Source organism: Notechis scutatus, chromosome 4, assembly GCF_049901735.1.
Source record: "Notechis scutatus isolate UNSWTSFEM ecotype Mainland chromosome 4, rNotScu1.2, whole genome shotgun sequence".
NCBI classification, from domain to species: domain Eukaryota; kingdom Metazoa; phylum Chordata; class Lepidosauria; order Squamata; family Elapidae; genus Notechis; species Notechis scutatus.
In genome coordinates this window covers 1995742-2022344 of record NC_142012.1, presented here as the reverse complement: position 1 = coordinate 2022344, position 26603 = coordinate 1995742, and the positions used below count along the sequence as shown (strand labels likewise).

General features: G+C 45.5%; 1 protein-coding gene across 1 annotated transcript in view; it reads right to left on the bottom strand.

Annotated features, from left to right (window-relative positions):
* Window positions 1-25371, bottom strand: part of SLC4A11 (solute carrier family 4 member 11) — a 135380-nt gene extending 110009 nt beyond the window's left edge. Inside the window, exon 1 of the mRNA XM_087962658.1 lies at window positions 25218-25371. Coding sequence (XP_087818784.1) covers window positions 25218-25257 — 40 coding nt within the window. The 5' untranslated portion in view covers window positions 25258-25371. The remainder of the gene's footprint in view (window positions 1-25217) is intronic.
* Window positions 25372-26603: the final 1232 nt, after the last annotated feature.

Here is a 26603-nt window from a genome sequence, read left to right as displayed (position 1 = left end):
TTGTGGAATGGGCAGAATCCCAACTTGCCACGGAAGAGAAATTTTTAAAAAAGGGATTACGCAGCAGCTGGCCATTTCGGCACCCTGGAAAATCCTATTTGGACGGTCAGCTTTCGCAATCTTTTCACATATTTTAATAGAAGTGTAATTGCATCAAGCTCTCTTCAAACTTAAATGGGGCAAAATTACCTCAACGGCATTCCTCAAGCCGCAGAAATCCATCCCAGTGCCAGAAACGGGACGGATCCGGCTCAAATTGTCTCCCAGTTATGTCATATCAGAATCTCCCTTTGGCAATTAACAAGGCTGCATATGCCTTTTTCAATCGATAAAAGCAAAAAAATAAAAATAAAAATAAATCAGGACTAATGCATTGTCATTTTAAAAGCTTCCCTCCCTCTGGCCTCGAGATCCTTCGGTCTTCTCCAAATCTCCATTTATGTAATTCACCTTATTCATCCTTATTTCTCAAAGGCATCTGGCTAACTTTGGACCCGAAGGGAAAACCATTTCAAGGAAATTGTACTTTTTATTTACATTTTTGACATTCCGAAGCCAGGCAAAAAGGAAACTTGATCGAACCTTTTTCCTATTTTAATTTTGGGAGGGCTGCGTTTCCAACTAAAAACACGAGCAACTCTCAGTAATTAAGCTGATAGGTTAAATAAACCAAGAAGCAGGACAATAAATATATATATAAAAATTGGTAAATCACTGCAATCTGGGAAATATCAATCTTCCACAGACCCTCACTGGATCAATTTGATTTGGGCATTATTTTCACTGAGTTTTTTTAACTGGGATAGGGAGATTAAATTATTTTCAAATTTATATTCCTAACACAGCAAATGGGGAATTAGCCAGTGAAGGAACTGCCTATTTCTTTATCTCCATCGGACAAGTGGGTGATGCAAAAAAACATTAATCCAGCATATTAGAAACTTGCAAATCCATACAAATATATATATATATTGCACTTTATTCCCAAATAAAAGCAAGTTCTCAGGTCTTTAAATCTATGAAGGAAACTGGAATTATGATAAAAGAAAACTGTAGGTAAATAATCCAGGGACCCTGTTTGGAAATCAAAGGCTCAAGTTTAAGTAAGATCTCTTTTGGGTCTGTTCCCCCCTCCCCCAAAAAAAATTCCAGTTTACTTCGCTTTGTTCACACTTTCTTATTTTATTTATTTGTTTAATTAAATTTCCATGTCGCCTATTTCCACTACAAGGTGACTCTAGGCGGCATAGAAATTTAATAAAATAATGTGTTACTTTTATTATATACTTTTATAAAAACACCCGCTTTACCACCCGGTGCTTCATCTAGGTTAAAAGAAGATCCTCGGCTAAATTAAACCGTCCTTGAGAACCAACGAAACCAACATTGACGATCAATTCATCAATAAACGGATTTTATCCCTCTCTCTCATGTGTGGTGCCACAAAGATTTGTGCGATCAGCTGTTTGCAGGCACGCACAGCCCCACGCACAACACAACACACCCACAAAAAAACAGCTCTGGGTCTGTTTTCCTTCCCGACACGAAAACTCCAGAGGCCCTGCTAAATATATATTTATTCCACTTCTGCCTTGGAAAAAACACATTTGCACATTTTCTCTGCTCCAAAAGCGAGAGGGGACGAATGCTTCCTTAAAGCCAGGGATTGGGGGGGAAAGAAAAAGAGAGAAAAAAACAACCCACAAGAACCTCACAAATATCAGTTTACTTTGGGATTAAATAATTAAAGAGCATCATGGCTTGCTGGAAACCAGCTGTAGAGGTGCGGATGGAAAAAGCCAACCTTACCTAAGGCTGCAACTTTGGAGACTGGACAGGATGCAGTGCAAGACGATGGCCGGTGGTTTTTTTTTTTTCCCTGTCTCCTCCCGGGCACCCAAAAAATCCACGCCAGCCTGGTTTGCACACTCAGGTGGCCTTGCACGCTCAGGTGGACGAGAGAGAGCCCGGCAGAAGAGGGAGCTCCTGGCCCCGGCCTTCCATATTAATAGCCGTCCGGCTGAGGCATCCTTGCTCACTTCCAATTGGCGAGCCGGGGAAAATGGGTGGGCAGAGCCACCATCAATCCCAGGTGCGGGGGGAGAAAGAGAGGGGAGGGGTGGAAATAGGGGAGGGGTGGTCAGGAAAAGCCAGGGGGGGAATCAGGACGGAGGGGAGTTGGGGGCGTGGACTCAATTCCCAGGGGGGAAAAGAAACTAGATATTTGGTGGTTCTGCAGGATCAGGAACCCAAACTGGGATCTCGCTGCCTTTGGCGTCCGTCCGTCCACCCTCTTCTCGTGGCTTTCTCTTCGGATGGATGGATGGATAGAAGGAGGGGTGGAGAAAAGGACGGGGGGAAGATTGGAAGAGGGAAGAGATGGGTGAGTGGAGAGAAAGAGGAAGGGAGAGAGAGAAATAGAGAAGGAAAGAGAGGAGGGGAGCTCAGAGAAGGAAGGAAGAAGAGAGAGATGGGAAGGAGGGATGGGGAAGAAGAGAGAAGAGATGGATGAGTGGAGGGAGAGGAGGGAGGAGAGAGAAAGGGAGAGGATGGGGAGAATGAAAGAGAGGGAGAGAGGGGGGATCAGGAGAAGAACAGGTGGAGAGAGAGGAGAAAGGGAGAGGAGGAGGGAGAGAGAAAGAGAGAGGAGGGAAGGAAGGGAAGGAAGGAAGGTCAGAGGAAGAAAGAAGAAGGGAAGGGAAGGAGGGACGGAGGAAAGAAAGAAGGAAGGACCAGGGGAAAGAAAGAAGAGAGGTGAGTGGAGAGAGAGAGAGAGGAGTGAGATAAAGGGAAAGGATAGAAAGGGGAGGAAGGAGGGAAAGTCAGAGGAAGAAAGGGGAGAGAGAAGGGAGGAAGGATCAGGGGAAGAAAGAAGAGATAGATGAGTGGAGAGAGGGAAAAGAAGAAGAGAGAAGGAGAGAGAGAGAAAGGATAAAAGGGGAGGAAGGAGGGAAAGTCAGAGGAAGAAACTGAGAGAGAGGAGGGAGGGAGGAAGGATCAGGGGAAGAACGAAGAGATAGATGAGAGGGGGAGAGAGAGAGAAAGGGAAAGGATAGAAAGGGAAGGAAGGAGGGAAAGTCAGAGGAAGAAAAGAGAGAAGAGAGAAGGATCAGGGAAGAAGAAGAGGAGGATCAGGGGAAGAAAGAAGAGATGGATGAGTGGAGAGAGGGAAAAGAAGAAGAAGAGAAGGAGAGAGAGAAAGGGAGAGGATAGAAGGAAGGAAAGTAACGGAAGGAAAGAGGGAGGAGGGAGGGAGGGAGGGAGGAAGGAAGGAACCAAGGAAGGAACCGGCAAGCTGTACCGGGTCTACTGCTGGTGAATAAGGAGGGAGGGGACGGGAAAGAGAAGGGAGGAAACCCCATTAAAATGACCCAGCACTTTTCCTGGCGCTTCTCCTAAGTCAGCAGGATTGCCCGGAGCGACGCAAAGCCACAAAGCGGCTGCCAGCCCTTGCAAGGCCATTTCAATGGATGAAAGCTTTCAGGCGCTCCGTTTTCATCTCTCTTCCCTGGTGCCTTCAACCCTGCGCCAGAAAGCACCGGAGTACCCTGGCACGGGGAGCCGTGTGTGTGTGTGTGTGTGTGTGTGTGTGTGTGTGTGTGTGTGTAACCATGGCAGCAGTTGGGGGGGTTGAGGATGGGAAGAGGGGCTGCTAATGTTCTCCGGCCTTAAATCGCGATATACTAGTCTGCAATCATGCAATATGTGACTTTAAAGAAAGATGGTTTGGGAAGCTAGAAGAAAGGGGGCGCTCACCACCGAGGTTTGGGACACCCCCCCCCCCCAAATCCTTCTAGATGACCACTGGGGAACCCAGAAGTTGACCTCTACGGGCTTGGGATTCGATCTGCCTTCAGGGGAATTTGCACACTTTTTTGAGGAAGTGCTAACCCAAATCCTACAGAGCAATTTCTGAGCTTTGCTTACAAAAAAATAATAATAATTGAACCCCCCCAAAATGTAATAAAACCCAAGGGAAAATATTGGGGTTTTCTTTTTTTTTTCAGTGAAGTGGCCCATTTCCAACATGGTTAAAGCTCCTGTCCTTCTCACACACGTAGAATGTAAGTGTGCATTGTCGACAGCACTGTGCCAGGGTTTGCTAACCACATTTCCATGACTAAACCACCATCTGCCGTATTTGCGCCACACGCCAAGCCGTAAACCACAGTTTGCAAAGTGCACAACAAGGGGGTTTGCGTCCCCAAACAGCCCAGATTACAACTTGGTGCAATCTGCAAAGAGGATCCTGCGGCTCTCTTCCGCCGAGTTCCAAAGCTGCCTAGAGACAAGCCATCATTACAAGGGATAAGACATTGCAACGTGGATTGAGGACAAAACCTGGTTTGGGAGCTAAGCCTCAAAGTAGAGAGCACCCAGCAGGAGTCGTTGATTGCTCTCAAATTATTTCAAAAAAAGATAAATCCAGAGCAAAATCTTAAAAGGGAAAAAAAAAAACCCAATATGAACCATAATACCAGAGAAAGTCAAATAACCACACATAATTTTTTTCTGCACGTGTGTATTGTTAACTCTAAAATTCACATGTGTATTGTTAACTCAGGGAGTCCTCAACTTATAGCAGTTCGTTTAGTGACCGTTCCAAGTTACAAGAGTACTGAAAGAAGCAACTTCTGACCGTTTTTCATTTACTTACGATCGTTGCAGCATCTCAGCAATCAAAATTCAGGCCCTTGGCCCCTGACTCGTATTTATGACGGTTGCCATGTCCCCAGGTTACGTGATTCCCCTTTTGCGACCGTCTGACAAATCAAAATCGATGGGGAAACCAGGTTCACTTAACAACTGTGTTACTAATTTAATAACTGCAGAGACTCACTTTAACAACAGTGGCCAGAAAGGTCACAGAATGGGGCAACGCTCAACACCTGTCTCATTTAGCAACCAGAAATATTGGGCTCAATTGTGCTCGTAACCCAAGGACTACCTGTGTTTTCCCGAAAATGCTGCCATGTTTTCCCGAAAATAAGTCTTATTTTCGGGAAAATAGTTAGGCAGACAGGAATTGCAGTTTAAGTCCCTTTCTGCACCATTCCTCGCTAAATTTTGCAAATTCTACCTTTAGTTCAATCACAAGACTCATTTTGCTTTTAAGCTACTTGAACGTTTGCAAGCGCGTGTCTTAAAAAGGGGCAACGGGATGTGAATGAGGAGCAAAAATTAAACAGATGAAAGATCGATTCGCAAGGCACAACCTCAAAAAAATAAATAAATCCAAAGCTCATCTCCAGCTGGAGCTTCAGGTTTGAAAATCAGCGTTCAGGAGCGTCGCTCTCTGTCAGAAATTAAAAAGTCAATCAAAAAGCAAGAAGTTGAACTGAGCAAAAATCATTTGTGATTTTCATCCTCCGAGGGACTCGGTTCGACCTAGCAGACAAGCAACTTGAGTGTCGTGCCCCTGCTGGAGTCTGACTCATAGAGAGAGGAGGAACAGCCAACAGGGAGTGGGAGTGTGGCTCCGAAGGTTGTGGAGGAAACTGGGGAAGGGCACAGGCTGGCTGGGCATTCAGAGGAAGACCCAGGCCCATCCCCTCTTCATCCCCTCTTCATTCAGGGAGGAGCAGATAAGGGAGAAACCTGAATGGCATGGTCTACGGGGCAGAAAAGGGCCCTGATCCCCTTCATGGGCTGCAGCTGCGTGGACTGTTTATAAGGACAAACTGCGCATGACCCAGTGCTGGAAGCAAAGTGTGCAATATTTCTAGTCTTTCAGTTCTTATCTGAGTTCTGGCGTCCTTCCCAGTGTGTGTATTTCGATATCTGTGGACGTCTTCAAGCCCTTATCCTGCCTTGTCTCATGAATTGCTTCAGTGCGGTTTGTGTTGTTTTTTCTATTTATAATTTATATGTATTTTGAGTTTGAACAGAATTTCTTCCTTTTCGCAACTGTTTGTGGGGGAGTTTTTTCTCCAGTCAATGATAATTAAGCTCTGAAGCCAAGTTGAAGGAATTAAAGGGGCTTCCCCTGTTTTTGTGACTTTGTTGCCTTTGTATCAAACCCTGGGTCATCACACTGAGAGGGCAGGTGGATCGTATGTCTAGACAGCTCTTGAAAAGAGTTGCCCACTCAAAAGACCCCCATGGTCATAGGGGGCCACACCCATCATGAGATGCAGCGAATCCTCGATTCAAGGTGGCACAAGAGACAACTCCAATATTTAATCAAGTGAAAGGGCAACCCCTTATCAGAGGCGTCATGTGTAAAGAGTAAGAACTTCCAAGCCGATCGCCTTGTGACGAGGTCCCATGCAGAAAATCCAACCAAACCTGGGCAGGGGGAGGTGTTTCACAACCTTAAGTTCTATACATGCAATCAATCTGGGTTGTTTTGTGTGTATGTGTTGTAAAAGGTCACCTTCAAGAAGCGAGGGGAGCCGAATGTCAATCATAAAACATTTATATGCCCGTTTCATAGTTACCAACAGAAAGGGTGCAATAGCTTGGAATCGAAAGTGCATCCCATCCATAACTTGCAGAGATTGTAACTAGGCGACCCGAGTTTTTGCCGAGCAAATCTCTAATTGGAAACGTGATTGATGACTCTTGGCTATGGACGTGTTTCGGTTGGAGAATATGAATTATGATGCACCCAGAGGGGTGGGGGGGAAACCAGGGTCAAGGGTGACAGTGAATTACATGTCTCAGAATCGGCTTCAAACAGGTCCTGCCGACATGCTCGCTCCTAATAAATTCATTAGAGGTTTTGAAGTTTGGCTCTAGGCTCATGATTTAATTAGGGCAATTGCCAGAATCCTGACACCAGGAAGGCATTCAAGATAAAATTATTTTAATTCCTTAACAAGCTGGAGTTTTGGACCCTGGAGAACATCATCCAGATGCGTGGAAGAACAATTGAGAAGACAAATTTGGGTCAACTGTAAAAGCAACCGGTGAGATGTTTGAGTTGGGTTTAGAAGCCTCTTTGACCCAACATGTCGACCTAGCTAAGATCTGTCTTGATCTAAGGCAGGCCTACTTGGGTCTACAATGATGGCCCTCAAGCTGGTGTTTTCTAACCATGTTAGGATGTAACAACCATCATTCCTGGCCAAGAGAACCCTTGGCTGTCTTGATGGGGGGTTGAATGGAGTTGACGTTTGCTCCCTGGAGGCCATCAACCACATGCATGGAAGAATAGGGGTGTTATTGAGAAGACCACTTGGTCAATTGTAAAGCCAACGGGTGAGGAGATGGTTGTCATGTTTAGAAGGTCCTATGACACCAAGATGTTGACCCAGCAAAGGTCCACCTTGATCTGAGGCAGGCCTACTTGGGGTCTACGATGGTGGTCCTTCAAGATGCTGCTCTCCAACCATTTTAGGATGCAACAACCCATTATTCCTGGCTTGCTCTCCAACAATGTTAGGATGCAACAACCCGTCATTCCTGGTTTGCTCTCCAACAATGTTAGGATGCAACAACCGTTATTCCTGGCTTGCTCTCCAACAATGTTAGGATGCAACAAACTGGCCAACAGAACCATGGGCTGTCTTGGTGGGGTTGAAGTGAGTTGGAATCCAACAACTCTTAACATTTAGACCAAAGACCATAGAATAACAGTGTTGGAAGGGACCCTGGAGGTCATCTAGCCCAATCCCCTGTTCGAGCAAAAGACTGTCTACCTTAGTTGCCTCTTAGATATAACATAAGTCACTTTTTTGTCACTGTTGTTAACTTAGAACAGTCACTAAACGAATGGTTGTAAGTCAAAGATGACCTGTAACTGGGCTAAAATCATTAGGAGTTAACTACAATTTGCTTAAACTAGTGTTTTCCTAACTAGGAAACTTTAAGGTGTGTGGACTTCAACTCCCAGAATTCCCCAGGCAGCACAATGGCCATAGTTACTCTCAAATTGTACAGGGTTAAATCACTACAGTTAGCCATGCCGCTAGTCCTCATGGTTTTAGCTTGGCTCTGCCACATCAGAGGCAGTTTGTGTGCTGTGGGAAACAGGTCCCCGAGGCCTATGAGGAAATAAAAAGGAACAGATTCTAACTGGATTTAAGGCCTTCCGGAAAAAACTAGTCAGTCACTGAGGGAAAAGGATGCTGGATCAAATCCTGGCTTGTATTGTTACAGGAGATTCAGAACATGAGGAAGATGGAAGAAGGAAGGAGCATTATGTATGCTTGTGTGTCACCTTGAGTTCTTTATAAAGCAATAAAAATCTAATCAATAAATAAAAAAATTTAAAACCCCACAACTTTGCAACCATAACTCTGGAGCAAAGTACTTCCTGATAATCCAAAACAGAAAAGCCATCAACTCTTCGCAGAGACATGCTCAAAAAAACTCTTTTATAAATGCGCACATTTACCAAAAATACGGAGATGCACTACTTAGAAAAACTTAGAAAAACTTTGTCACTAAATATGGATGGATGGATGGATGGATGGATGGATGGATGGATGGATGGATGGATGGATATATGTATGGTATTCAGCTTTGTTCGGGTATTTTCCCACGTCATTATAGTTGTGCTTTTAAAGTTGTAGCAACGTTTCGGCAGCATCTCATCTGCCATCATCGGGCTTCTGTATTGTGTTCGTCTGTGAGTCAGTACAATACAGAAGCACAATACAGAAGCCTGATGATGGCAGATGAGATTCTGCCAAAACGTTGCTACAACTTTAAAAGCACAACTATAATGACATGGGAAAATACCCGAACAAAGCTGAATACCATGGTCTAAAACTTAAGAAAATATATATATATATATATATATATATATGTATGTATGTATGTATGTATGTTTGTTTGTTTGTTTGTTTTCTGAGGTTTTTGCAGGTATTTGTATGCGGATCTTTGGTTATTCGGGTTTTCTCCCGTGTAAAATTGGAAGTATTTTGGCGACGTTTCGACGAAATCTCATTCGTCATCTTCAGGCTTGTGTCTTCGGCTTTGTGCTTCTCGAAGTAATGTGAGCTTGCAGCTGCTTCTTCTTTTTAACTGCCAGTGGGGGTGTGACTTGATTGGGTGGGGGCTTGGCTGTGTTCTGATTGGGTGGGGTGTGTTCTCATTGCTTGGGGGCCTGGCTGTGATCTGATTGGTTGGGGGGTTGGCTGTGTTCTGATTGGCTGGGGGGTGTTCTGTTCAGGTGGGGGCTTGGCTGTGTTCAGGTTAGTCTTAGTTGCTGGGGGATTTGAGCTGGTGAGCTGTTTGGCTTCGCATTCGTGGTCGTGCCACATCTTCATGGTAGCCGTCCGTTCGCTTCATGTATGCGTCGGAGGGGTTTGAAGCGGGTAGTGATGCAGCTGCGGTACGGCTTCTGGTCCGTGGTCATGTCTCATCTTCTGTGTGGGTGTGAGTCTGCTTTCTATGTGGAAGTGTGGTGGTAGCATCTTGTGTGGCCCTCGTGGGTGTGGGTCTGGTGTCATTCTCCATGTTAGGTACTCGTTTGTTAATGAGGACGGGTTTCCAAATGGCTGGTAGGCGGGAGGTATCATCTCGTTTATTCATGCTGTGTGGGCGTTTTCCTATCTCTATGGCTTCTCTGATTATTCTGTTGTTGAAGTGTTCGGTTTTGGCGATAGTTCTGGTATTTTTAAAGTCAATCTCATGTCCCGTGGCTTTGAGGTGCTGGACCAGGGAAGAGGTCAGTTCTTCTTTTTTGATTGAGTTCTTGTGTTCTTCAATGCGTGCACTAATTCTTCTGTTGGTTTGTCCGATGTATGTGGTGGGGCAGGCGGTGCAAGGGATTTCGTATACTCCTTGGTTTTCTAACTCGATTCTGTCTTTAGGGTTTCTTAGGATGGTGGATATTTTTCTGTTTGTGCAGAATGCTGTCTTAATGTTGTGTTTTTGGAGGATCTTGCTGATTTTGTCTGTAGTGCCTTTTATATATGGGAGGAGGGCTTTGCCGTTCTCTTGTTCTCTGTCTTGGATTTTGGTTGGGGTTTGTTTTTGGATTAGGTAGGTAATCTTTCTTTGGAATCCATTGGCTGTTAGTACGTTAGTGAGAGTGTGTAGTTCGGTTTTTAGGTGTTGTTTGTCGGCTAAGCATTTTGTTCTGGAGATGAGTGTCTCGGCTACGGAATTGATCTGTGCTGGGTGGTGGTGTGAGAGTGTGTGTAGATAGCAGTTTGTATGTGTTTTTTTCTGGTAGATGGTGTGTCTTAGGGAGCCATTGGATTTTTTGTATACTAAGACATCTAGGAAGGGAAGTTGATTGTTAGCTTCTGTTTCCATGGTGAATTGTATTTTGGGGTGTAGGCTGTTGAGGTGTGTGAGGAAGTTGTTCAGTTTTTCTTTCCCGTGTGGCCAGATTATGAAGGTGTCATCTACGTATCTGAGCCAGAGTTTGGGTTTGTGATCATATTTTTCTAGAGCTTGTGTTTCAAAGTGTTCCATGTAGAGGTTTGCGATGACAGGTGAGAGGGGTGATCCCATGGGTGCTCCTTCTATTTGTTTGTATTTTTGTCCGTTGTAGGTGAAGTATGTATTGGATAGGCAGTGGTTGGTCAGATCTAGGATGTGCTTGAGGGGGTTGTATTTGTTTTGGATGGCTGTCAAGGCTTCTTTTATAGGCACTTGGGTGAAGAGGGATATGACATCGAAACTCACTAGTAGGTCGCTGGACTGTAAGTTTTGTTTCTTTATGATCTCGATGAACTGGAATGAGTTTCTTACGGGTGAGTTGATGGATTCTGCATAGGGCTGTAGTTGTTTGGTGAGAAATTTGGCTAGGTTTTGTAGAGGTGAGCCTATGGAGCTGACTATTGGTCTAAGTGGAGTTCCTTCTTTGTGTATCTTAGGGAGACCATAAAGCTTAGGGCATCTGGATGATTTCTCTCTGGGTATGATTCTTTGCTGGATTTCTTCGCTGATGGGGGAGGCTTTTATTTTGGATCTGGTGGTTTTTTCTAGGTAGGTGGTGGGGTCTGTGTTTAGGGGTTTGTATGTGGGGTTTTGGAGTAGGTTGGTTAACTTGGTTTGGTAGTCAGATGAGTTCATAACCACTGTCGCATTGCCCTTGTCTGCTGGTAGGATTATTATGCTGGTGTCTTTTTTCAGGTTAAGTAGTGCAGTTTGTTCTTCTTTGGATAAGTTGCTTTTGGGTGGTTTGCTGGTGCAGAGGATGTTGGTGATTTCGAGTCTGATTCTATTAGCATCATCAGGGTTGGTTTTGGTCAGGCTGGTTTCAACTCCGCATATGATGGTTTCTGTGGGGATGTGTTTGGGAGCGACAGCAAAGTTGAATCCTTTTGAAAGGACCTTGGTTTCGGCTTCGGTGAGGATCTTGTCTGAGATGTTGTGCACTGTTTGTTTCATGTGTGGATGTGAGGGGGGAGGAGTTGGTTTCTGGCATTGTTGTAGTTTTCTGAGTTTGTTAGTGTGTGTGTCTGTCTTGAGGGTGGTCTGTGTTTCGGCTCTCCAGACAGCAAGTTGTTTGGATTTGTCCCAAAGTGAACAGGGGTGAATCTTGTTGCTGAGTCTGAGGTGAAGTGTGAGGAGATCTTTGTTGATTTGGTCTAGGAGGAATCTTTTTGTGTGAAGTTCATTTCTGATTAGGGCCAATTCTGTTCTTTTTAGGATGCGTTTGGTGGCTGCTGTGTTGGCGTGGAATTTCAATTGGAAGCTTGTGGGGGTTAAATTTTGATCTCGGCAGTTGCGTAGGAATGCGAGGTCACATAAAATGGAAGCTCTTTGGACTTTAAGTTTTTGATATGTCCTGGTCAGGTGGTGGGTTTCCTCCCCGTAGAGGTGCAATATTTGTTTTCTGAGGTTGTTTATATTTGTTTTCTAATGTTTTTCTCACATTACTCCAAGAAGCACAAAGCCGAAGACACAAGCCTGAAGATGACGAATGAGATTTTGTCGAAACGTTGCCAAAATACTTCCAATTTTACGCGGGAGAAAACCCGAATAACCAAAGATCCACACACACACACACACACATATGTATGTATGTATGTATGTATGTATGTATGTTTCGGCAGAATCTCATCTGCCATCATCAGGCTTCTGTATTGTGTTCAGATGAACCCAACACACGAGCCTGATGATGGCAGATGAGATTCTGCCGAAACATTGCTACAACTTTAAAAGCACAACTACAATGGCGTGGGAAAATACCCGAGCAAAGCTGAATACCATATATGTAAGTACCCGAAAACTTAACATATATATATATATATATATACACACACACACACACACACACAGAGAGAGAGAGAGAGAGAGAGAGAGAGAGAGAGAAATTAGTTGATGTATACATGTACACGGCGAGAAAAATGAATCTTGCAAGTTTACCAGACGGATGGCATGGGAAAAGTTCTGCAAACCATAATCCTGGGCCCTTAGTTTTGTCTCCACTTCTGAAAAGCAGCCAGGGCCCTAAATTGCTCCATTGTAAAACAAAAAACAAAAAAACATTTCTTTTTACAACTCTGTGCTGCCACCTGGTCATCCAAGCTGGCTAATTCCTGCCCTGGACCCTCCAAAAAGGCAGCGCCTTCTGCAACCTGGCGCCCTTCGCAATACTATATTCTCCGAGCGCTTTGCCAGATCCCTCCCTTAGTGGTTGCCGGAAGCTCACCATATCTTTGCCCCAGCACAGGGGCTTCCTAACCACAACTTATGCGCCTTGTGTGTGTGTGTGTGTGTGTGTGTGTGTGTGTGTGTGTGTGTATGTGTGTGATGAAGAGGATGCAAAAGAAGAGGATTGGCAAAACTTGACTAAACAAAAACGAAGCTGTCAATCATCCCCAGTCACAAAGCTTTCCTGATATAAAAGTAAGCCATGAAATATCACAAAATATCGCAACCTGGCCCTCGAAACGACGCGATTATGGATTGGATCAGATTAACAAGAGTTGGAAGGGACCCTGTAGGTCATCTAGCCCAACCCTTGAGTTACATCCTCAACTTAACGATGACGATTGAGCCCAAAATTCCTGTGGCTAAGCAAGGCACCACAGGGAAACCAGATTCACTTAACAACGCTGTTAGTAATCTCACAACCGCATTGATTTGCTTAACGACTGTGGCCAGAAAAACCATAAAAATGAGGCAAAACTCACTTAACAGCCGTCTTGCTTAGCGACAGAAATATAGACCTCATATGTGGTCATAAATCGAGGACTACCTGCATTTTCCTTGTTTTCCAGGGCTAAAACATGTTTTTTGACACCCGGCTCATACTTACGATGGTCGCAGCATCCCCCTTTTGTGACCTGACAAGCAAAGCCTGTGGGGAAGCCAGATTCACTTAACAACCGCCTTCCTAATTTAACAATGGCAGTGACTCACTTAACAACCGCCTGGCAGGAAAGGTCGTAAAAATGGGGCAAAACTCACTGGACAGCTGTGTGGCTTAGCAACAGAAATTGTGGGCCTACCTGTGCTATATTTAGCTGAATTTTAACTTTTCAGGCCTAATGTTCTAATGCTTTTTCCCCCTCAATTCTGTCCTTGTCTCTGTCTGTATTTATGGCCGGGTGAGTTGTGCGGAGACAGAGGGAGGAGGGGAGAGAGAGAGAGAGAAAGAGAAATTTCATAAGCCATTTTAATGACCACCCCACTTAGCAACCTCAGAAAATCCTGTGCTCAGCTGGGGTTGTACGTCAATTACCTGGGTGAGAGCAATCCACCCATGGGACAGAAGTTGCCCTCGGAAGTTGTGGCAGCGCCACCACTTGAGGCTTTCAAGAAGAGATTGGACTGCCATTTGTCAGAAATGGTGTAGGGTCTTCTGTTTGGGCAGGGGGTTGGACTAGATGACCTACGAGGTCCCTTCCAACTTTGATCACCTGTATTACCTGGGTTGTTTTTAAAACTCAAAAAAGAGGCTTTTCTGACCTGAAGAGACCCTGGCGTGGATGTAACTTGGGCGTGCCTTAGACCCATTTCCCAGCCTGGGAAACCAAGGCCCTTCGAAGAAAACTTTGCCAAATGCATGAGGTAACAGGTGCTGCTATTCAACTCGCAATAGCCACACCTTGGAAAGTGCCTATAATTAGAAGGTAAACAACCACAAGAGGATTGTCGTCTTACACCCCCACCTGGCAACCCAACCCTACGCAAGCACACCGGTCCCTCCCTCTCTGGCGCTCTCACAGGCAGCCCAAGGGGAGTCCTTGCATTATTAGCGAGAAAAATGGCTTCTTTCCAAAATGGCTACAGGTAATCCTCGGCTTACGACCACGTTTCTGTGGCCAGGCGAGACATTAGTTACAAGAGAGTTTTGCTCCGTTTTATGGACTTTCTTGCCGGACAGTTGCTAAGTGAGTTTAGCCCCATTTAACGGGCTTTTCTTGACACCGTTGTTAAGCGAATCGCTGCAGCTGTTAAGTAAGTGAATCATCCTTGGTAAGTGAATCTGCCTTCCCCGTCGATGTTGCTTGTCAGAAGGGGGATGACGTGACCGCCCCCCACCAGCACGCCGTGGCCATCGTAAGTGTGAGTCGGTTGCCAAGCGTCTGAATTTTGACCGTGTGACCACAGGGAATGCGGTCGTTAAGTGTGAAAACTGGCGATCCCTCACTTTTTTTTTCAGTATTGTTGTTGACTTCAAACGTTCACTAAATGGATGGCCTCAAGTGCAGGTTGTCCTCCACTTACGACCACAATTGAGCCCAAAATTTCAGGGGTAAAAGCGAAAGAAATGAGCTCTGCCCCATTTTATGACTTTTCTCACCAGAAGTTTGTTAAGCAAACTGCTGCGGCTACTCAGTTAGCAACACCGTTGTTAAGTGGATCTGGGCTTCCCCGTCAACTTCGCTCCTCAGGTGGTCACAAAAGGGGATCATCAATCACATGACCCCAGGACATTTTAACTGTTGCAAAATATACAAATCCGTTGTAGAATGTCCCCATGCTGCGACCATCGTTAAATGTGAGTCAGTTGCCAAGCGGCTGAATTTTGATCACGTGACCACGGGCGAGGGGGGCACCGCGATGATCGTTAAGTGTGAAAAACGGTCATTGTTCTTTTTTTTTCAACCGTCACTAAACGAACGGTCGTAAGCCAAGGACTACATGCCTTCACAAGAACAGCTTAAGCAAGCAACATTGCCGATCGCTTTTCTTGATTATTGAGATTATTTCTTCTTCTTTCTTTTTTTAATCAAGTTTTTTTGTTTCAATCTACACATATGCCTCAACACATAAACAGCGTAGCACCAATACATTATACATTTTATTCTGAGAGTATTTGCACCAAGACAAATTCCTTGTTGTCTAACCACACTTGCTCAATAAACAATTCTGTTCTTGGTGGTGCATTTAAATTGATAATTCAGGGGGGGAGACTAATTTTTAGAAGGAATATATCTAATTAGAATGTAAGATGAAATATACAAATGTGACAGTTAAAAGTGTTAAAGTAGAATAATTATGAATTTAATATAGATGAATTAAATAAGAGATAAGCATTTGGAATAATATAATAAAATAGAAAATGTATAAAAGCATTCTTAAGATGAGAAGTTGAATATAAAAACTGAATATATAACTATGGTCATATTTGTATGTATATGTGAAACCTGTAATCGTGCTGTTCGCTAAAAAGAGATGTTTTTAAAATGTGGAAAATTGAATAAAACTTATTTTAAAAAAAGAATTCTTTTCTTTTCTACTCTATTCTTATTGTACCCTATGACTATTATTAAGTGCTGTGCCTGATGATTCTTGACTCTTGAAGAATGTATCTTTTCTTTTTATGTACACTGAGAGCATTTGCACCAAGACAAATTTCTTGTGTGTCCAATCGCACTTGGCCAATAAAAGAATTCTATTCTATTCTACATTTTAGTACAAGCAAAATTAATAAAAGCAACCATATCTCTTGATAGACACATTCGCATTAATATTATAATCTTTCATTGCTTAATTTTTCAACATTTCCATACTCTCCCCTAGTGCCAATCACTGTATCATTGAAACGTACCTAGTAATTTCATTATTCAATTTTCTCTCCTATATTTTCATTTTTTTTTAAAATAAAAATTCTCATTTGGCAAGCGGTGTGTGGTTCCAGGTTTCGCATCTCAACACAAAAATGACCGTAGTTACCTATTCTTCTTCTTCTTATTATTATTATTATTATTAATTATTATTATTTATTTTGTATTACATGATTCCTTCTCGATATTAAGTTCGTTAAAGCTTGTTTTATCCAGTCTCAGCTCATATTATCATTTTTCTCATATCTTTATTTTTACAGCATTATTCTTGTCTCGTTTCTATATTCATGTCCCATATTGCGAGAACTGGGATTTTTTCAAATGTTTTGCAACTCTGTTTTTTTGCAATTGTGGAGTGAAAAATTAAAAAAGGGGTGGGTGGGTGGAAATTAGGCATGTAGATTTGCAAATCACTGGAACGTTGGCATCTCTCTTCTCCAATTTTTTTTTTTTTTTTTGCCCCACGCCTACAGATCGCAGGAACGACCTTGCACAACTGCGACGACAGCAAGAGGACATTTTTCTAGACCCCAATATAGCAATAGCAACTGCACTTAGACTTATATACCGCTTTATAGTGCTTTTCAGCCCACTCTAAGTGGTTTATAGGGTCAGCCTCTTGCCCCCAACAATTTTGGGTCCTCATTTGACCCACCTCGGAAGGACGGAAGGCTGAGTCAACCTGGAGCCAGTTAGGATCGAACTGCTGGCAGTGGGCAGAATTAGCCTGCAATACTACATTCTAACCAATGCACCACAAGGAAGGAGAATGAGAAAGGGAAAGAAGAGAAGAGAGGAAGGAAGGAAGGAAGGAAGGAAGGAAGGAAGGAAGGAAGGAAGGAAGGAAGGAAGGAAGGAAGGAAGGAAGGAAGGAAGGAAGGAATAGCAATAGCATTTACATGCCACTTCCCAGTGCTTCCCATCCCTCTCTAAGCGGTTTACAGAGTCAGCCTCTTGCCCTCAACAATCTGGGTCCTCGTTTGACCCACCTCGGAAGGACGGAAAGCTGAGTCAACCTGGAGCCTGGTGAGATTCGAACTGCCAAATTGCAGGCAGCCGGCTGCAGCAGAAGTAGCTTGCAGTACTGCATTCTCACCACTGAGGCTCCTGTAAGATACACCATTTAAAAAAAAAATTCCTCTTAAAGTACATCCTACACTTATGACCAATCGCTTAACGGACGTTTGACATTACGACAGGCTCAAAAAAGGGATTCAGGACCTGGATTTAAACCTACAACATGCACTCCCCCCCACACACACACATATGATCAGTTTGTGTGTGTTCGACAACCAGCCTGCATTTATGACCACTGCAGCATCCCCCAATCACGTTTTGCAGCAAATCCTCAACTTACAACAGTTCCTTTAGTGACCGTTCAATGTTACAACGGAGACTTATGACCCTTTTCCACACTTACGACCGCTGCAAGCATCCCCGTGGCCATGCGATTCAAAACTCAGAGACTTGGCAATGGACTCGTATTTACGACAGTCGTAACAATTGGGGCAGGAAATGTTTGCAAAAGGGAACAAAATTTGCTTTAACAAATGGTGAATAATCTCAGTCATTTGAGTTTTCTGCTTTTGTCCATTTGGGTTTTTATTACTGTACTAGCTCTAATAAAAACCCAAAATGGACAAAAGCAGAAAACCCAAATGACTCATACCTGAGCTTCGCTACGAAACGATGTGGCCGGCCTTAGTTTTGGGCGAGGAAAATAAGGGGATAAAAATCCTGCCTCTGCCTACCAGCGTCCATTGGTATTCATCTGGCTAGCGTCCTGTCAGTGGGTGAGAGAGCTGAGGGCTGTTTGGAAACTGAAACAGTATTTGCTGTGTGAGCAAGGAGACAGCAAGGAGCCTGGGCGTGGCTTAGCTCAACTGTTCCGTCCTAAAGCTGCTTGGTGCTGCTGTGAAACTGAGACTGAAAGTCCTCTGCCTGTGTTTTGCATTTGGAAGAGATTTCTTTTTTTCAGGTGGGGAGGGGGAGTAGAACTCCTTAGCATCAGAGCGTGTTAATAATAATAATAATATAGGAAATATTCTAAATGCTCTGAGGGCCATTTCTAAAAATCTTTTCTTAGGGAGTACCTAGAAGCCAAGAGGAACATACGAGCCAAATTTCAAATTTGTAGGCTTTACAGTTCTGGACATTTTGTGATGATGCCTGAGTGCTATTTCGCTTTTATATATATAGTTTTATTGTCCTCTGTGTTTGTAATCTCTGTACAAGCCCAAAGTCGCTGGGAATCTGGCTGCATTTAATGAAATTAATACATTTAATAATATAAATTACCAGTAAGATAGCTGTACTAATAATGCGTTATTGGACTATCAGAGTGAAAATCACAACCACTGTGAGTATCTTGACCTAACCATTTTGTTTTCAGGACAGGACAATTTTTATTTTGTTTTATTTTTTGCAAAAAAAAGGAGGGGAGGGAAAGAGAAAAGAAATAATAAGATGAACTCATTGTTCCTTCTGCATAATTACAGGAAAAGATTCTCCCACCACAACTCTACTAATGATCGCCATTCATTGCAAACAATAAAGTGGGGCCGGTGAGTGACACTCTTATCTCCTGTGTTGTACTCTCTGTAGCACATACTGTAAGACAACCCTGAATTTAAGAGCATTTTCAGAAAGAAAATTAGCATTTCTTCAGAAAGGAAGGAGGAGAGAGGAAGGGAGGGAGAAAGGTAGATTGTGTGAGAGGGAAGGGAAAAAGGGAGGGAGGGAGAAAGAAGGAAGGAAAGAAAAAGAGAGGAAGAAACAGGAAGAAAGGGAGGGAGAGAGGTAGATTGTATGAGGGAAGGGAAAAGAGGGAAAAAGAGAGGGAGGAAGAGAGGGAAGAGGAAGGAAGGAAGGCAAGCAGGAAGTAAGGAAAGAAAAATGAGGAGAGGGAAGGAGGAAGGAAAACGAGAAGGAGGGAGGGAGGAGGAAGGAAGGAAGGAAGGAAGCAAGCAAGGAAGGAAAAATGAGGAGAGGGAAGGAGGGAGGAAAAATGAGAGGGAGGGAGGAAGGGAGGGAGGGAGGGAGAAGGAAGGAAGGAAGGAAGGAAGGAAGAATGAGGAGAGGGAAGGAGGAAGGAAAACGAGGAGGGAGGAAGAAGGAAGGGAGGGAGGGAGGAGGAAGGAAGGAAGGAAAGAAAGAAAAATGAGGAGAGGGAAGGAGGAAGGAAAAACGAGAGGGAGGGAGGAAGAAGGGAGGGAGGGAGGGAGGAAGGAAGGAAGGAAGGAAGGAAGGAAGGAAGGAAGGAAGGAAGGAAAAATGAGGAGAGGGAAGGAGGAAGGAAAAACGAGGAGGGAGGAAGAAGGAAGGGAGGGAGGGAGGAGGAAGGAAGGAAGGAAGGAAAGAAAAATGAGGAGAGGGAAGGAGGAAGGAAAAACGAGAAGGAGGGGGGAAGAAGGAAGGGAGGAAGGAAAAATGAGAAAAGAGAGGGAGGAAGAAGGAAGGAAGGAAAAAGAGAGGGAGGAAGAAAAAGAAAGGGAGGGAGGGGGAAGGAAGGAAAGAAAGAAAGAAAAAACGAATACAGGTAGTCGACTTACAACAGTTCATTCAGAGACCTATTTATTTACTCATTTTATTTATTAATCTAATTTATATCTCTCCAATCCCATGGAAAGTGACTGTGGATGGCATACAATGTCATCCCCCCCCTATTTTCAAGTGGAGAAGAGAAACCTCGCTCTAACTCATATTCCAAATCCGTGAGAACAATTACTCAGTGGAAGGACTTGCCATCCGAGGTTGTGGCTGCTCCAACACTTGGGAGTTTTCAAGAAGAGACTGGACAGCCATTCGTCTGGGATGGCCAAGGATCTCCTTGCCCGAGCCAGGGGGTTGGACTAGATGACCTCCAAGCCTCCCTTCCAACTCTGTTATTCTGTGCATCGTTATACTCCCAGATATTACAGTCCAGCATTTAGCCCAAGCCCATCTGAAGACCCACAAAACTGCACTTTTTAGAAGTTTGCTGGGACTCTGGGACTTTCACCCATGGCTTTCTCTTATTTATGCAAAGCGTTTCAAACACCAGCTATTCCCACTTTCGGACATTCCTCTCCTGACTCCAGAAAACCTCTGGTAGCTCCTGAGCAGAGGTGGGTATTCAGCCGGTTCGGACCGGTTCTAGTAGCGGAAATTTGGAGTCGTTCTGGAGAACCGGCCAATCCCGCCTCTGACTGGCCCCGCCAACCCCATATCTCCTCTGCCTCCCATTGAGTCCCAGCTGATCGGCTGGGTCTCCTTTGGTTGCCCTGCCCAGGAGAACGGAGCTGGAAAGCAGGTTAGTGGGGGGGGGAAGGAAGGGGGATTTTGCTGTAACCTTCCCCTGCCACACCCACAAAGCCACACCCACAGAACCGGTAGTGAAAGATTTTGAATCCCACCACTGTTCCTGAGGGACGTTTCACCCAAGCTTTGCAGAGGCCTCAAGCGATAAAGAGTTACGAAGGAAAGTACCAATTCAGAAGGTTTCTGGGACCTGAAGTCCACATTATCTGAAGGCCACGCCATTAGACACTGGCCAGCTCCCACAATTCCTAGCCAGCACCTGAGAATTCTGGGAGATGTCAAGTCAGCACCTTTCAGAGGGCACCAGGTAAGGGAAAAAAGGTGGCTCTGCCTTCATTTTCCTTCGTCCGTCAATTAAATTTATTGATAATTAAATCTTATTCTGGTACAGGCAGCCCACAACTTACTTGTTGTCTTCTGGCAAAAATCATCCAGATGGTTTTTGTGCGGAAGGCAAAACTAGAACTCACTGTCTCCTGGGGATTGACACAAAGTCACCCAACTGGCTTTTGTGCCTAAGGCAAAACTAGAACTCACTGTCTCCTGGGGATTGACACAAAGTCACCCAACTGGCTTTCATGCTTAAGGCAAAACTAGAACTCACTGTCTCCTGGGGATTGACACAAAGTCACCCAACTGGCTTTTGTGCCTAAGGCAAAACTAGAACTCACTGTCTCCTGGGGATTGACACAAAGTCACCCAACTGGCTTTCATGCTTAAGGCAAAACTAGAACTCACTGTCTCCTGGGGATTGACACAAAGTCACCCAACTGGCTTTCATGCCTAAGGCAAAACTAGAACTCACTGTCTCCTGGGGATTGGCCCAAAGTCACCCAACTGGCTTTCATGCTTAAGGCAAAACTAGAACTCACTGTCTCCTGGGGATTGACACAAAGTCACCCAACTGGCTTTCATGCTTAAGGCAAAACTAGAACTCACTGTCTCCTGGGGATTGGCCCAAAGTCACCCAACTGGCTTTCATGCCTAAGGCAAAACTAGAACTCACTGTCTCCTGGGGATTGACCCAAAGTCACCCAACTGGCTTTCATGCCTAAGGCAAAACTAGAACTCACTGTCTCCTGGGGATTGACACAAAGTCACCCAACTGGCTTTCATGCCTAAGGCAAAACTAGAACTCACTGTCTCCTGGGGATTGGCCCAAAGTCACCCAACTGGCTTTCATGCTTAAGGCAAAACTAGAACTCACTGTCTCCTGGGGATTGACACAAAGTCACCCAACTGGCTTTCATGCTTAAGGCAAAACTAGAACTCACTGTCTCCTGGGGATTGACACAAAGTCACCCAACTGGCTTTCATGCCTAAGGCAAAACTAGAACTCACTGTCTCCTGGGGATTGGCCCAAAGTCACCCAACTGGCTTTCATGCTTAAGGCAAAACTAGAACTCACTGTCTCCTGGGGATTGGCCCAAAGTCACCCAACTGGCTTTCATGCTTAAGGCAAAACTAGAACTCACTGTCTCCTGGGGATTGACACAAAGTCACCCAACTGGCTTTCATGCTTAAGGCAAAACTAGAACTCACTGTCTCCTGGGGATTGACACAAAGTCACCCAACTGGCTTTCATGCTTAAGGCAAAACTAGAACTCACTGTCTCCTGGGGATTGACACAAAGTCACCCAACTGGCTTTCATGCCTAAGGCAAAACTAGAACTCACTGTCTCCTGGGGATTGGCCCAAAGTCACCCAACTGGCTTTCATGCCTAAGGCAAAACTAGAACTCACTGTCTCCTGGGGATTGACACAAAGTCACCCAACTGGCTTTCATGCCTAAGGCAAAACTAGAACTCACTGTCTCCTGGGGATTGACACAAAGTCACCCAACTGGCTTTCATGCCTAAGGCAAAACTAGAACTCACTGTCTCCTGGGGATTGGCCCAAAGTCACCCAACTGGCTTTCATGCTTAAGGCAAAACTAGAACTCACTGTCTCCTGGGATTGACACAAAGTCACCCAACTGGCTTTTGTGCCTAAGGCAAAACTAGAACTCACTGTCTCCTGGGGATTGACACAAAGTCACCCAACTGGCTTTCATGCCTAAGGCAAAACTAGAACTCACTGTCTCCTGGGGATTGACACAAAGTCACCCAACTGGCTTTCATGCCTAAGGCAAAACTAGAACTCACTGTCTCCTGGGGATTGACACAAAGTCACCCAACTGGCTTTCATGCCTAAGGCAAAACTAGAACTCACTGTCTCCTGGGGATTGGCCCAAAGTCACCCAACTGGCTTTCATGCTTAAGGCAAAACTAGAACTCACTGTCTCCTGGGGATTGACACAAAGTCACCCAACTGGCTTTCATGCTTAAGGCAAAACTAGAACTCACTGTCTCCTGGGGATTGACACAAAGTCACCCAACTGGCTTTCATGCCTAAGGCAAAACTAGAACTCACTGTCTCCTGGGGATTGACACAAAGTCACCCAACTGGCTTTCATGCCTAAGGCAAAACTAGAACTCCCAATCTCCTGGGGATTGGCCCAAAGTCACCCAACTGGCTTTCGTGCCTAAGGCAAAACTAGAACTCCCCGTCTCCTGATTTCTAAGCCAACACCTTAACCACTCTCCAAGCATTATCTAAGCAATATTGTGCTTCTGCCAATATGGCTAATCCTATCAAGCCAGATAAAAAGTGGAGAAGGAAAAAAATAGCAGCAGATCCCGGTTTCTGTAAGGAATGCAGCGTCTTTCCCGAGAAAGACATCAAGTGCCAGCAACATTCTGCCTCCAGCTGAAGATTTTTCAATGGATTGTATATTTTAATCACGGAGATTTTTTCCCATTAGTTTTTTTTTGTTTTTTGGGTTAAATCTATTATCCTGTTAAGGTTCATCACCTGGGAAGAGCTCTCTGCTTTGGAACAAAATCAAAATAAAAGACACAGGAAAGGCTTTCACTGCACGGGGCTTTCTGCTTTTGTGTGAGGATCACAGAGGATGGGCTTTGTAATACTCGAAACATGGCTTTTGTAGTACTGCTGCACTGTCTAACAACTCCCCCGGGTTTTCTTGTGGAAATGATTAGCAACACAAGTGGAAAAGCAACTTTAAAACACAAGGAAACCCATGGGAGGAGTTAGCCAGTGCAGAAGTACTACAAAAACCAGGTTTCAAGTATTACAAAGTCCATCCTCCGTGGCCCTCAAAAGAGGAAAACCCAGAATAAAGACACAAGAGGAAAACTTCCCTGGAAGAAATTTCTCTGTTTCTTCAGAAAAATCAGAAAGAAAAAAAAAAAAGCACCTTTTTCAATGGCTCAGCACTTCCCTTCCAGATTGCGCCGGTGACTTTCTGTTTCTAAGAAAGTGGGAAGGAAAAGGGGGGGCCGGGGGGGCGGATGGGACAACCCCAAGCCGACAACAACACAAGCCCAGCGATCCCACAACACGTTGGAGGAAGCGCGAGGAAAACCACAAAACAAAACAAAACCACTCCAAAAAAAAGAGAAAAACACAACCCAACCCGGGTGTTGCTGTTGCGCAACGCGCAGAGAAACCCGGAGCGCGCAGCAAAAGGAGGCGGCTTGGTTTCCAAGCAGTGAAAGCCCTTTTATTGGGAGGGGGATGCACATGCACAGACACACACACACAAACACACGCACAAACAGCGAGCAGCAGAGGAAGGATGTGGCCAAAAACACAAGCGAGCATCCTCCAAAGCATCAAAACAAGAGGTAGCCAAACGAGAGGGATTCCACGCGAGGAAGAGGGGGCTCGCCTGCCCGCCTGGCTTTGCACCCTACACACACCCACACTCACAGCTACACTTTGGACTGGGGGTGGGTGGTTCCCCCCTTCCAGCGAGGCTTTAGGGTGGGGTGGGAGGAGAAGCTCCCGGTTGCAAGCCGGTCCGGCGCGCGCTTGTTCTGGCAAAAGTTGGGGAAGAGGGTTGGCGAACCTGGGTGGGGGAGGAGAGGAGGAAGGAGAGAGGGAGAAGAGGAGGAAGGAGGAAGAAGGAGGAGGAGGAGGAAGGGAAAGTAGAGGAAGGGTCAAGAGGAGAAGGAATGAGAGGCAACAAAAGAACCAGGAGGAAGAAAGGAAGGTAGCAGAAGGAAGAAGATAAAGCAAAAGGACTAGGAGGAAAAGGAGAAGTGGGAGGAGGAAGAGGAAGGAGAGGGAGCAGGAGGAAGGAGGAAGAGGAAGCAAAAGGGCTAGGAGGAGAAGGAGAGGGAGCAGGAGGAGGAAGAGGAAGGAGAGGGAGCAAGAGGAAGCAAAAGGACTAGGAGCAGAAGGAGAGGGAGCAGGAGGAGGAAGAGGAAGGAGAGGGAGCAAGAGGAAGCAAAAGGACTAGGAGCAGAACGAGAGGGAGCAGGAGGAAGAATTAGGAGTAGCAGAAGGACCAGGAGGAAGAAGAAGAGGAGGAGGAAGATAAAGCAAAAGGACTAGGTGGAGAAGGAGAGGGAGCAGGAGGAGGAAGAGGAAGGAGAGGGAGCAGGAGGAAGAGGAAGGAGAGGGAGCAAGAAGAAGCAAAAGGATTAGAGTAGCAGAAGGACCAGGAGGAGGAAGAAGATAAAGCAAAAAGACTAAGTGGAGAAGGAGAGGGAGCAGGAGGAGGAAGAGGAAGGAGAGGGAGCAGGAGGAAGAGGAAGGAGAGGGAGCAAGAAGAAGCAAAAGGATTAGGAGTAGCAGAAGGACCAGGAGGAGGAAGAAGATAAAGCAAAAAGACTAAGTGGAGAAGGAGAGGGAGCAAGAGGAGAAGAGGAGGATGAGGAAGAATTAGGAGTAGCAGAAGGATCAGGAGGAGGAAGAGGAGGAGGAAGGCGAGGTAACAGCAGCAACAGGAGGAGGAGGAGGAGGAGGAAGCAGCAGGAGAAGGACCAGGAGGAGGAAGAGGAGGAGAAGGACGCGGAGCCTGAGGAGTTGCAAGCCAGCCCAGCCGGCGGGGCCCCTTCTCCTCCCGGGCCAGGGGGCTCCTCCTCCCCGGCCGCCCCCCCACTCCCTCCCTCCCTCCCTCCGCAGCCCCGCCGCTCTCACCGCATGGCTGGAGGTGGAAGACCCGCCGGGCCGCTGCCATCGCCCCGGGCAACGGCTCGCCGCCTCCGTAGCCACGAGCGGAGCAGCCCGAAGTGAGCGGCCGGGCGGGGCGGGGGCCGGGGAGGACGCCCAGCAGCGACACACCTCCCGCGGGCCGCCCCCGCGCCGGTCCTAGCGCGCTCCCTTGGCCCGCCCGCCAGGCAGGCAGGCAGGCAGGCGCGCCTTTGCTGCGGGCGCCACCGCGGGCGCCTTTGCCTATAGCGTCGGCTGGGAAGGGCGCGCTGGGTTGGAGAACCAACGCCGGTTGGTGGTTGGGGCGGGCGCCCTCTGCAAGCAGGCAAGTCCTCGACTTACAACCGTTCGTTTAGTGACCGCTACAACGGCACTGAAAAGAGGTGACTTAGGACCCTTGTTCGCCCTTATGACCCCTTGCAGCATCCCCGCAACGGACTCGTTGTTTATGTGTCCCGGAGTCACACGGTCTCCTTTTGCGACCAAGTCAACCAGGTCCACTTAACGACCGTGTGACTAATTTTTTTTTGCAACGGCGGGGATTCACTTTAACAAAGCTGGCAAATTTTTTTTAAAAAGGCATCAAATGGGGCAAAAGTCACGGAGCACATTTCTCACTTAACAACGTAAATGTGGGGGCTCTGTCGTGAGTTGAGGACTGTCTTTACAATTAGTCCTCGAGTTACGACCACAAAGGGAGCCCAGCCTTTCTGGGGCTAACTGAAATATTTTTTTTAATTCACAATTTGAGGGGTTTATGTTATACAAAAGCAAAGAGGAGGAAAAATAGGGAAGGGAGAAGTGTGGAAAAGAAGAGGGGAAAAAAGAAATTAAAAGGCATTGATTTCCAAAAGAATAGCACCTTCGCATTCAAACTCAATTTTTTATTTTTTCATCATAGTTTAAACTTTCTATAACAACAAATCTATCTAATTGTTAAAACCCAAAAATAAAAGTTTCATTCTTTTCCCCCACCTCGCTAATGGAAACATTTGTTAAGTCAACCTTTGTCCTGTTTTATGACTTTTCTTGCCTCCGTTGTTAAGTGAATCCCTGCAGTGGTTCAATTAGCGACATGGTCGTTAAGTGGATCTGGCTTTCCCAGTTGACTTTGCTTGTCAGAAAGTCGCAAAAGGGGATCACATGACCCTCCCAGGGACGCTGCCACCGTCATAAATACGAGTCAGTTGCCAAGCGTCTGAATTTGGATCATAGGGATGATTGCAAAGTGTGAAAAATGGACATAAGTCACTTTTCCCACTGCCGTTGTGACTTTGAATGGTCCCTGAATGAATTGCTGTAAGTCAAGGACTACCTGATTACCTTAGAACCATTTATTTAGTCACCATTTGAAGCTCTAACACCACATAAAAG